This window comes from Lagenorhynchus albirostris, chromosome X (genome assembly GCF_949774975.1).
Source record: "Lagenorhynchus albirostris chromosome X, mLagAlb1.1, whole genome shotgun sequence".
Classification (NCBI taxonomy): domain Eukaryota; kingdom Metazoa; phylum Chordata; class Mammalia; order Artiodactyla; family Delphinidae; genus Lagenorhynchus; species Lagenorhynchus albirostris.
Window position 1 is genome coordinate 111,225,669 of NC_083116.1, and position 13,233 is coordinate 111,238,901.

The window sequence follows — 13,233 nt, forward strand, 5'->3', positions numbered from 1 at the left end:
TCACTGATTAAAGTGACAACGATGTAGGGACTTCCCTGGTAGCGCAGTGGTTAAAAACCTACCTGCCAATGCAGGGGAAACGGGTTCGAGACCTGCTCCAGGAAGATCCCACATGCCACAGAGCAACTAAGCCTGTGTGCCACAACTACTGAGCCTGCCCTCTACAGCCCACAAGCCACAACTACTGAGCCCACGTGCTGCAACTACTAAAGCCCATGCACCTAGAGCCCGTGCTCCACAAGAGACGCCACCGCAATGAAGAGTGGCCCCTACTCGCCGCAACTTCGCGCCCAGAAATGAAGACCCACCGCAACCAAAAAAAAATAAATTAAAAAAAAAAAGCAACAACAATGTATGCTCAGAGACTAGGAGGGCGCCGAAAATCTTCTCTTATCCTTTCTTTTGCCGCCTCTCTCTCTCCCCACTCATCATCTGTTGACGGAGTGCCTACCCTGGAGCAGGCATGTGCTTACAGAGGTAGCAAGCCTGTGGCGTTCATATAGGAGGGGAGATAGACATTAACCAAACAACCACAAAAATAAATGCTCAACTACAGACAAAGAAGTGCTTGACACAGTACCGTGCCTCTAAACAGGGCTCCTGATGGGTAAGGGATGACCGCACGGGCTGCTGTTGCCAGGCAAGGGGCTACGTGAGTTCAGGACACTTACCTAACCACGTTGCAATGAGGACAGCATCAATTCCATCTATTGGCTCACAGATTCGAGCCACAACTGGGTGGATCTGCTGGGCCAGGTAGTACTGGGTGTCAATGCTTAAATTGTCCTGCTTCTGCAGCTGCTCGGGTGCATAGGCCCTCTGACTCCCAGTGAGGTTTGACCCATCCTACAAGAGGACATGGTACAGGTAAAGTTGTGAGAAATTCAATCACAAGTACTTGCTTGGACAAAGAGAGGGACAACAATTCAAATTTTATATATTCAATTCCAAACACCACGAAATCCTTTTGGATAACAGTTCAAATTTTATGTATTCAATTCCAAACACCAAGAAGCCCTTCTGACCTACTGGTGAACATTTCATATGCAACTAACAGGAGGAAGATCAAGGAGAACAACTCACCCACTGTCCAGGAATGTAAATCCAGCATGTGTTGTGTTCTATTTTTTGTTGAAACTCGAAACTAACAAGATGGCATGACTAGATTAAACAATTCCACCTGCCATATCACAGAAACACACCGGGAAGACTTGCTAACAAAGGCCTTTTAGGAGTCATGACAAAAAAATGTGTGACCCTTTTATTATGTTAACTCAATCCCTCCTTGCAAGAATTCTAGTCCTATTATCATCTTAAAGACAGGGTGTGTGTGTGTGTGTGTGTGTGTGTGTGTGTGTGTGTGAGCAACGGGGAATAGACGAGTACACAAAACCCAAGAGCACTAACTTATGTACAAGATATAATAGGTAAGAGTAAAATTAAGAAAGTCGGCTTGGTGGAGTAGAGTGCTCTAGGAGCAAAATATCTGGCCACTGGAACGTAGGGCATGCCATTTTGCGCTGTTTATGCGGCTCCTCCTCAAGGAAAGGAAGAAGGGCCAGAGAGCCTCTTTTCAAGGCCTTCCTCTTCTCCTTACTGTCTAAAAATAGAAGTTGTGAAACTCTATATAATTGGCCCATATACAGTCCTGTGGGTGATGTCATCATCATCTGTGAATCAAAAAGCCATCACCACTCTACTGGACCAACATCCAACAACTCGCTCCACTCTTCCTCTTGTCTGCAACAACAGAATTTATTATTCAGATTCGTAAATCTTAACTATTCACAGTGCTCAGCTGCTCTGCAAAACTGATTGCAATGTGAATCCTATTCTTTCAATCCTGCTACAATCAGTCCCTTCTCAGCTCACTGCCCAGCCCAAAGCAGAGGCAACCTTTCATACCGTTGTCTTACCACAAACTGGAAGCACTGGCTTCTTTCTCTGGCTAGGCTCCTGATGGAAACAAACTGGGATGTTTATCAACTAGGTTCTACCTATGCTGAGATATAATGAAATAACTAGAATGGAAGCAAACCTCAGATTAAAAGACTTGCTTATAATTATTTTTCAGGAGTTCACAATACAGTAAAAGAAATTAGGCAGAATTAATCAACTTTAATTGTTGCCTTTTTAGAAGTTTGATTTGTTAGATGAGAGTAAGGTGACAGCCAATGACAAAAAGTGAAAAATCCTTGGACAGTGTCTTCATGCACCACAACTATATTCAGACTGCCTTTTAACAAACACATGAAATCTGACTGATTTATAGAATTGTAGTTTCTTTTTAAAACTGGTCTGTCCTTAAGATTATAGTAATGTTGAGTTTAAAAATTTTTAATAAAGAATAAAAACAAAATTTGTAGAGGCAAATTATTATTTTTTAAAAACGGCCCTTGAGTTACTTTCCAATATATCATTAGATGTTCTCATGTCAGGCATGTCTGTAAAAAAACAGTTGAAAAAGTTCTAAGCATATTCTCAGCTGAAAAAGTTTTTCCCAAACATATTTCTTATTGTATGTAAAAGCATCTGAGCTCGGGCTTCCCTGGTGGCGCAGTGGTTGAGAGTCCGCCTGCCGATGCAAGGGACACGGGTTCGTGCCCCGGTCCGGGAAGATCCCACACGCCACGGAGCGGCTGGGCCCATGAGCCATGGCCACTGAGCCTGCGCGTCCGGAGCCTGTGCTCCGCAACGGGAAAGGCCACAATAGTGAGAGGCCCGCGTACCGCAAAAAAAACAAAAAAAAATCTGAGCTCAAACATGACTAAATTCAAAACAATTGGTAAGATGACAGGTCTTCCTGTGTTACGTTGGAAAAACATTTAGGCTGTGACATAACATATATCCCTCAAAGACCTAATTCTCAAACCTAGCAGGACCTAATTCTCAAACCTAGCAAACATTTAGGCTGTGACATAAGATATATCCCTCAAAGACCTAATTCTCAAACCCATGGTATATGCAAAAACACATCCCATACACCTTTAAAAATAGACTGAGAAGCAATGTTGGTCTTCCTTGAAGTGCCCATGTAGTAATTTGTGAACTTCTCAAAGTACATACTTTACAGAGACAACCAGATGCAGACAATTCATTGAAAACTATGAGGTCATCTTTAGTAGGAAATCAATGGAAAAAAAGTTTTAACAGATGACAAGTGGCGCCCTTAAAACAATTATGTTAAAGGCATGCCTTATGAAAATTATGTCCAATGAAAGTTAAACAGTTAAGGATTTAACACTTAACCAACAAGTGGAAGTTGATTTAAGATCTCAGCAAATAATTCCCATGGTTTAATAAGACTATGAACTACAATATAAATTACATACCACAAACATTACTCTCTGAATTCACCTGAATTTATAGTCTGAATAAGTTATCAGTAGAGTACTATGTTCAAAATGTAAATTTTAAACAAAAAAGAACCTGTTTAGGAGATAGGTTATTCTTGAAGGGCACCTTGGCTTACAGCAGTAAATAGTTCTCCTAAAAATGTGTCATCATACATTTTGTGAAACATATTCTAAAAATATAATTGTGTTAGGAAAGAGGAAGAATAACCTGAGTGCTTAAAAGCAAAAGAAGTAGGCAGCTTTGGTTAGCAAACATGCTGAAAGTGGGCATGTCCCACTGCTGGGGGACAAAGGCAAATTAAAGTCCTACAGCTTTTCTTGGGATACAGTGAGAAGAATAAACCAATAAAAGAAACATGAACTGTTCTTTTAACAAGCAAATAAGTTAACACCCAGCACCAGTCGAATGGGAAAAGGGTTGAAAATACATCAAATTGGATTTAGCATCAGCATTTTGAGCTCTTCTTATATCAGTAAGACCCGAGAAGAAGAAATCAAAAGACCTCAATATTCAGACATCAAGGAATATAAGCTTGACTTTTGAAATACATTGATCATAGGACCATACATCTCCATTCCAGGTTTAGCCAAAACGTAATTGTGGCTTGATTTCATTTTTAGATGCTATTTCAGAAAACCTATATAATTTTTCAAAGTTGTATGTTGCCATCTGCTCCTGTCATTAATAATCTTAACAGCTTTTCCATGTATGTGAATACCTAAGTGGAAAAAAAAAAAAACCTAGCCTATTTACCAAATCTTTATTTGCATAATATGAAAATTGTTTTTTTGAGATGAGACTTGTCAGAGGCAATATGCAAAGCACATTAAGGGCTTGAGCGAGTCAGACATTTATGGAAATATTTTCCTGCAGGAATTGGCTTTCTGTAACAGTTCTTAATCAAGGGTAACCCTAGGAGGGAGACAGAGTCAAGTGCTGATTCCTGTCCATGTACTTAAATCATTTGTTATGTACATCATCTACAGTACCAAGCAGATATTAGCAGACGACTTCTACATTTTGAAAAGGTTCTCTGATTGCAAACCACATTGACTGTACTTTGACAAAGATCAATCACACTGAAGTTTAAGGCTTATCTAATTTTTTTTTACTGTAATAACAAAAAGCAATATTTAATTAATTAAAAAGAACAGTCTTATTGAGATGAATTATGCCTTTTGGTAAACAGACCACACCATAGTAACTGTAAAGAATCTGGATAGAGGCTTTGACTCTGACTTTTTTTTTAAGCAGGGAGAAGGGATGAGACCCCTCCTTTGTTCCGACTGGAGTTAAGTGCTTTCAAAAAACAAAAAAAACCCACAAAACCAAAACCCTCTTCTGTTCTACCCTTTCTCCCTATCTCTGACTGTTAGAGGCATGCTACTCTCAAAAGAAACTGGTCAGCGGTTTAAAACTGTTCCAGAAGACCTAGAGGTTCCTGAGAGGTGTCTCATGGAACAGGAAGAAGACAAGAGGTGGGTTCTAGGCCCCCTCCACTCAAAAAAAAAAAAAAAAAAAAAAAAAAAAGGACCTGGTTAGATAATCTGTGTTTTCTTCATAAGGTAGCTTTTTAGGACATCTCACCTTTCTCCATAACCATGCATTTCGTATTTTTTTTCAAGTAATTATTTGAACAGGCTAGTGAAAAATGCATTTACTCTCTTTTGGTAGAATAATATTCAGAATGGAAACTGCTGCAAAAGGAATGATAAAGGACTACTGCTGGATATACAAGCAAACTGGTAGACATTTTCATTCAAGTTAATTTCAGATTGAAACAGCAGCTACTGTTATATACCTGTCTCACCAAAGTAATTTCACTCAACCAAAACACTAGTCTCAAATGTTTTATAAAAATTTTAATAAAATGTCATACCCCTGACTAATGTTTTTAAATGCTGCAAAACCAACCAAGACTAAACCCTCTCTTTACAGCATCAATTATTTGGCAGAGTACTAAACAAGACACCATGGAGAGATGGATTTTACTATGGGCTCGGAATTGGTGTAGGTCTTACTTATTATGACAGTTTTACCTGACAGATGACATACGACACAGTATCTCCAGCTTTCACCTTTCTGCCTCCTTGAGAATTTATCCAGAGGGCAACATGTACATGAGGTAGGCTTTTTTTATCAGGATAATCCTGGGGATCCTTTGTCAACGCCTAAGAGAAAAAGAGGGAACAAAAGGCCCCAAACTTTAAAATAAAACCTTTCTCACACAGATATACACTAAACATATCTCTGCTAGAATCACACCAGCCACATAAACATAAAAATGACAGCAGCTGTATGTAGAAAACACTGCCACAGGATCTTCAGACATTCTATCCTCAAGGCTCCTCTCTCCTTCATTAAGTAACTAATATGACCAGATATAACCCTGAAAAAAAAGAAATATGAGTTTCTGGGCCATGGCACAGAATACTTGGATATAAAGATTAAGACTGTGAATTCAGTCTTCTATGCAGCCTTAGAGTTCCTCTTAATGTCTGCAATTCTCCCACTGAATTAACTGATTAGTTAAGACGGATGGATAACGGTTACTCTGACTTAATGATCTGTTTCTCAAAGGCTTCTCGAGCCTAAATAAATCCCTAAGGCACCAGAAATCACTGGATTTACTCACACTGTCAATTTAAGCTCTCCAAAGGCAGAGTGAATGAGTTTTTAACAGAAAGTAAGCCCCACGAGAGCAGGAACACGTCAGCCTTACCCACAGCTGCATTCAGAGGGCTCGGAACGATTCTTGGTGTGTAGCAGCAACCAAATGTTTGCGGAAGAAATTATTTCGCTCACTCTGCAATAATTCACTAAGTTCAAGCACTGTAAAGTACTGCAAGATGAATAAGACAGTCACTGGTCCTAAGTCACCTGCCATTAGCAGACGATTCCGCATTCCAAAAAAAACTCTCTAAAATAAGCTACATGTGCCAGAAGGGAGTGGTAAACTAAGTGTTGCCGAGAGTTTAGAGGCAAAGGTTGCTACCATCTGAGAGCAGAAATCACGGAAGAAAAGGACGAACGGGCACATGAAGGAAAAAACAGATTTTAAGAAAAGATGACGGGGCAAGAACATTCCAGCAGAGGGAAAAAGCAAAAGTTAAAAGCAAGAGGTGAGAAAAAAAAAACCGTCTATTGGACTGGAACTTAATATGCACAAAGGGAAGGGGTGGGTTTCAAAAGACAAGAGGAAGGACAGGGAATAGGGTGCTCCATGTCTAGATCACCTAAGTGTGGTCTGCAGACCCCTGAGGGTTAGCGACACCCTTTCAGGGGGTGGAGAAATCAAAGCTATTTTCCTAATAATACTATCTGCACTGGTGATATAGAAACAAAGGTCAGTAAAGGTGCTGACGCCTTATAAACATGAACCTGGGCAGCAGCACCAAACTGTACTAATACTCATTGTATTCGTCACCATGACACGCTCACAGTTTTTTAAAGTTCTTGACCCTTGAGTAGAAAGCTAACATTTTGTGTGACAAAATGGGAAGTATGCCCAAGGCACATCTACAGCATACTCAAGAACGAAGGATGCTCGAGGAAATGCATTTGTGCAACCATTTGAGTTGCAAGCTAAACTAGCTGGCTTTCTCAACCCAATTTTTAGTTGAAAGAATGGCAGGCCAACTACTGTTATTCTAACTTGAGTACCTGGCAGACAATCACTCAAAAAGAACCAAGCGAGTCTGCCACTTCAAGGAAAACACCTGACAGTATATATTGCCTATGATAATATTGAAGCTATCAAGCACCAATCAGAATTTTGGAAATTCTGTTTCCACTCCGGTGAGCTTGACAGCTTTCCAATACCTAAAGACTCTTCTGATGAGTAGGAATATTTTAAAATGTGGTTTTTGTTAATATACAATGAGATGTATCAATATTTTGGAAGATCTGTAAAACTCAGGGAACCAACATTTAATAAATTACAAGTGCATAACATCACACATGGGTAAAAGATCCATTCAAAGCACCGCACAGATGAAAAGATTTTAATGTAAGAATATGAAAAGTTCATTGATATGGTTTCCTATTTCCACAATACAAATAACCTTGCAGACAATACCACTTCTAGAGTACTGGTGTAGAATCAAAGAAGAATACACACAACTATCTTTAAAAATTACTGAAATACTTCTTTTTCCAACTACATATTTGTGTGAAACTTGACTTTCTTCCTATGCTTCAACTAACACCACACGTCACAACAGACTGGATGCACAAGCAGATATAAGAACGCGGATGTCTTCTACTAAACTAGACGTTAACAAGACTTGCAAAATAACACCATTCCTCTGGCTAATTTTTCTTTGTTTTGAAATATACAGTTATTTTTCATGAAAAAATTTTATTTTTGTGGGACTTCTCTGGCGGCACAGTGGTTAAAGAATCCGCCTGCCAATGCAGGGGACACGGGTTTGAGCCCTGGTCCGGGAAGATCCCATATGCCGCGGAGCAACTAAGCCCATGCGCCACAACTACTGAGCCTGTGTGCCACAACTACTGAAGCCTGTGCACCTAGAGCCCGCGAGCCACAACTACTGAGCCCACGAACCACAACTACTGAAGCCCGTGCGCCTAGAGCCCGTGCTCTGCAACGAGAAGCCACCACAATGAGAGGCCCAAGCACCGCAACGAAGAGTAGCCCCCACTCGCCGCAACTAGAGGAAGCTCACGCGCAACAACGAAGACCCAACACAGCCAAAAATAAATTAATTAATTAAAAAAATTTTTTATTTTTGTAAACATATAATGGGTTTACTGATATTTTTAAATAAACTAATAAATGCTTTTAAAACTTCTCAGTTTTAATTTCTAACAGTAAATATCAACATAAGCTACATAAACAAAAGCTCTTGCAGTCCTCAACTATCTTAAGAGTGTGAAAATGTCCTGAGATCAGGAAATTTGAGAACTACTGTAGTAGAATAAAGCAGGTCGTCAAACATGGCTGCACATCCCCCTGTTCTATACACTTTCTAAATCATACACTCAGTGTAGGAGAGTACCTAGAAGCCTCTCTAAGTATTTAAATCTTCTCAAACCTGCATTATGCGAAGTCTTGATTGACTTGGACGGGTAATACTGCATAGAAATTTTAATCAATATAACTCTACTTAAGAAAACCGTTATCTTCTTCAATTGACTATACTTCAGTGCAATGTTAAGAAATTCTGAATTTCATCTGACATACTTTCCAATTATTAGATTGGGACTATTTGGGGATTTCACAGCCTAGTTTCAGAAGGCTTGATTTTTCAAAAAATGCTTCCTGGTGGTTTAGGCTCAAGTTAGCCAGGGCTATACAAATCAGTTGTGAAGTATTTTGTGTTACTTTATGAAACATATTTAAGCTAAAATTGTGGCAGTTCAGAAAAATCACACACAGTGTTTTTCAGTTGCATTTGGCAACAAGGGCTTAAATCTTCACAAAGGTAAATCTCACCACTTCACCCCTCCACCCTATGCTAACCTCCCATTTTCAAGCCCACCAATACCCACAAAATCAATCTAATCTAATCTAACCTAATCTATATCTTATCATAAGACCATCCACAACCAGTCACATACATGGACTCTTCGATTCCACTCTCCTTTGCAAGCGACAAAATGTAAATACTGATTTACTCACAAGTTTTAAACAGTACAGGTATTCAGACAAATGTTAATTAAGACAGTCACTCTTGATATATAAAAAGCTTAATGTAAACTGACACAGGAATAACTCTGATATAGAGAGCCCTTTCATCAGAATTGACTCTACTTTCATCGACACTAAAATTCTTCTTCTTTACTGAAAGAAGTATAAGAGCATGTGACAGTAAATATGTTTGCTAGACCATTAACATCTTGAAAATACCAACCAGGTTTTGCTTATCCTACTTTATATCCCAGAACCTAGCACTGTGCACATAAGACGTACTCCATGTTTGATGAATGGATGATTAAACAGGCAAAGGAATTCTTTTAATGCTCACTGAACAACTATTATTTGCCAGCTACTATGCCAAGTGAAATGGAGAATAAAAGACAGTCGGTTTCAGTTCTGCCACATGAAAATATATGCACATCCCGAATCACACTAATTATTAACTAGTATTGTTAGTAATAATAAATGTCACTTTAAGTTGATAACTATTGAAGCTGAGTGATGGCTACATGGGGGTTCATGATGTTCTTCTCTTTACTTTTAAGGTTTTTTTTAAAATTTATTTATTTATTTTTAAATTTTTGGCTGTGCTGGGTCTTCGCTGCTGTGCGCGGGCTTTCTCTAGTTGCAGCAAGCGGGGGCTACTCTCCGTCATGGTGCGCAGGCTTCTCGTTGTGGTGGCTTCTCTTGTTGTGGAGCACGGGCTCTAGGTGCGTGGGCCTCAGTAATTGTGGCACGTGGGCTCAGTAGTTGTGGCTCATGGGCTTAGTTGCTCCTCAGCATGTGGGATCTTCCCAGACCAGGGATCAAACCTGTGTCTCATGCATCGGCAGGCGGATCCTTCACCACTGTGCCACCAGGGAAATCCCTTGTATAAGTTTTAAATTTTCGATAATAAAAACTTCAAAATAGCAAGACTGCACAATGTTCCTGAGAACGCAGGGATGGCCAGTGTGTCTACGCAGCTAGGTTTCTCTGCACACTAGTAACACTGTGCCATCACCCACAGGAGGAGATGACGGACTGGGCCCACTACCCTAGGGGACACGTGCTCAGTGTTCTTTTGCCAATAATGTGGTCATGTTTGGACTCAGCCTTCCAAATTCATGCCTGGAACCCCGTGCAACAGAGGACTCACATTTCTAAGAAGGCAGACAGTGTCAGGTATTCAATCTGCAGAACTGATACAAAAATTGATCAAAGCAAGACTGAAATATTAATTCTTACTTATGCAAATTTTTGAGAAAGAGACAAAACAAAATCTGAAAGGAAACCACTTTCAAACGTCCCAAGTGATTCCATGCCAACAGGCATGCACTGCATCACGTAAAGGGAAGAGCTAGCGTCAAGGCACATGTCCTCTTATATTACTTATTTCTAATTTTTTATACTTTTCATGTATAAATGAATGCCTTCTTTTGTGACATTAAAAACATCATTGTTAAGGAGTAGGAAACAAATGACTTAACTAAGAATAAATACAAATCGTAAGGATACGCATAGAAAATATTCATTCTCTCTAGGAATCAAAGAAATGCAAATTAAATCCAGCGGTAAAATACTGTTTTGTATCCATTTATGGTAGCAATGTTTTATTTAAATATCACCAATGATATTATCACCAATGAAATGTCACTTCTATAGTACAAGGAAACCTGTGGTGAAACTAGCACACACATTTTGTTATTATCAATTAGTAGCACTTGTACAAAGCAATTTGACAAGAGACACACAGATACTCAAATCTTTTGACTCAAATATTTTACTTCAAGGAATCTAAACAAAGGAAGTAATTCATCCAAAAGCAATAAGACAAACGGGGACTTCCCTGGTGGCACAATGGTTAAGAATCTGCCTACCAATGCAGGGGACACGGGTTCGAGCCCTGCTCCGGGAGGATCCCAAGTGCCACGGAGCAACTAAGCCCGTGCACCACAACTACTGAGCCTGCGCTCTAGAGCCCACGAGCCACAATTACTCAGCCTGTGAGCCACAACTACTGAAGCCCGCACACCTAGAGCCCACGCTCAGCAACAAGAGAAGCTACCGCAATGAGAAGTCCGCGCACCGCAATGAAGAGTAGCCCCTGTTCGCCACAACTAGAGAAAGCCTGTGCACAGCAATGAAGACCCAACACAGCCAAAAGTAAATAAATAAATAAATGTACTTTTAAAAGATCATATAGTAATTTTTTAAAAAGACATGAACAAGATGTTCAATACAGTTATTAACAATAGCAAAAATAATGTAATAATCAAGCAAAAATTTTAATTAAAGATGTAGCAGTGAAATATAAGATTAACATAACGATTTTTAAGGTTAATACAGAAATGTGGGAGAATCTGTATACGTTAAGTGAAAACAAATCTCAAAATAATATACACTGTAATTGCTACCATGTAAAACTGTTTTAAAGAGTAAGGTAATGTGCAAAAATGACTGGCATTACTTTAGCATAGGGGTATTTAGAACGAGTTTTAATTCTAAAACTTCCATTTAATGCCATCATTAGATTCTGTTTCATTAAAATTCTTTTTAGTATGAGTTTTGACAACAAAATTTATGTATCACAAAACGGGTAAAATGGTATTTGCAAAATTACCTTCGGAATATGTAAGGATACTCTGTTTAAATGGAAAACCAGAAATCTATAACCTAACATCTTGTACTACACAGCACTTTGGGAAACCAAGATTTTCTTTTTCAAATTAGGTAAGAAAAAATATTCCCTATTTTCAACAACTAAGACTATCCATAAAGAGAAACTATTTATATAGTTTAAAAAAAAAAAGCACAAGTGCTTTGAATATACAGAAAGCGCTGGCACCGCCTTAATTCTAAATAACAACGTCTAAAAACGCCTTCTGATTATAAGTACCCCTAAGGATCACCTTCTGTAAAGTTACACAAACACACGCTCTCTGTCTAAGCTTACAGGCCTGCCCCCCAAACAACTGTAACTTAGGACGACTATGAATAAGGCAATACTCCCAAGTCCCTGAAACATCAACTACATCACTCCATAGAACCTCTGGACACGAGGCTTCCGTGAGGAACGGAGAGAGAAGGCCCCAACTGCAGACAGGGTAGTGTCTGTGGCTGGGCGAGGAAGAGTGGTATGCTAATGCGCAGTCTGTGAGACAGTCGTTAAGCACCTTTCATCGCTAGCTAGAATTTATTTCAACTGCAAGAATGAGGTGGTTTTTCAACTATCTGAAGGAGGAGAAAAACACATGGCAGCAGCTGGATTCAGCAATAAATGCTACATTTACCTTGTTAATTTCAAACTGGCTCACTGGGACACTGCCATTTAGCACATTTTCTCCAATTTCTATTAACCTCTTCTGAATGTTTTCCACTATGGTGTCCCGGCTTTGATCCGAAAGTATCTGGCCAATGACAAAGCTGCAAAAAAAGAGACGGATTGATTTTTTTAGTATCATACTTTACTAATAAGGAGAGAAAGGAAGATAAGTGCCATTAGACTAACATGTGGACAAGAGCCACACTAAAAGCTAACATGACAGTTAATGTCCAAAAGCCCATTACTATTTGTTTTCTAACATTAACTCTGTCAAAGGTTTATCAACCTTGGAACATCAGGTTTGCCCTTAAACACACAGACCAGCCCCCTCCCCCCTTTTTTTAACGTAGCAGCTAAGGCTTCCCACTGCGTGTGTACAGAGAGCGGTATGAGTTCCATCATATTTTTATGCAATTACAAAAATTCACAAGCAGTTGTGTTCTACTCTTAGGAGAAATTTGAGAACACAAATATTTCACTCTCCTCATAAAGCACCAAGATATTATCTCTGCCCGAGATGACTACAAGCTAGGAAAGTAGGAATATGAAGTTCTTTATGCAAATTTTTTAAAACTCAAAGATTCCAAAGTTTTCTTTCTTCAGCTTTATTATATTTTTCAGTGTTCTCTAACCGTATTGCTATGCCTCAAAAACGTCATGTTATTCTATCAGACCCAAAAAAAAAGAGAAAAAAAGAAAAAGAAAAGGAGTAAGGAAGCCAATATTTTATCCATTTCTGAGAAAATGCAGAGCGAGGGTTTGACAGCTGCATTATAATTTGTCAGAAAAAGAACCCTGACAAAAACATTTGTATGGCTTTAATTACTAATACATTTCTAACTCAGAGAAATTTACTTCTATTATGATGCATCTTTTCTTAGAAAACACAAAGCTGAAGAGAACACTCTAA

At 39.1% G+C, this 13,233-nt stretch overlaps 1 protein-coding gene across 6 annotated transcripts in view; it reads right to left on the reverse strand.

The window, feature by feature from the left end:
* POLA1 (DNA polymerase alpha 1, catalytic subunit) overlaps positions 1 to 13,233 on the reverse strand; it is a 303,249-nt gene that overhangs the window by 160,364 nt on the left and 129,652 nt on the right. For all 6 annotated transcript variants that reach the window (XM_060137819.1, XM_060137817.1, XM_060137815.1 and 3 more), the window contains exons 30-32: positions 12,292 to 12,424; positions 5,397 to 5,528; positions 672 to 846 (exon numbers count right to left, since the gene is read on the reverse strand). In XM_060137819.1, the coding sequence (XP_059993802.1) occupies positions 672 to 846; positions 5,397 to 5,528; positions 12,292 to 12,424 (440 nt within the window). The remainder of the gene's footprint in view (positions 1 to 671; positions 847 to 5,396; positions 5,529 to 12,291; positions 12,425 to 13,233) is intronic.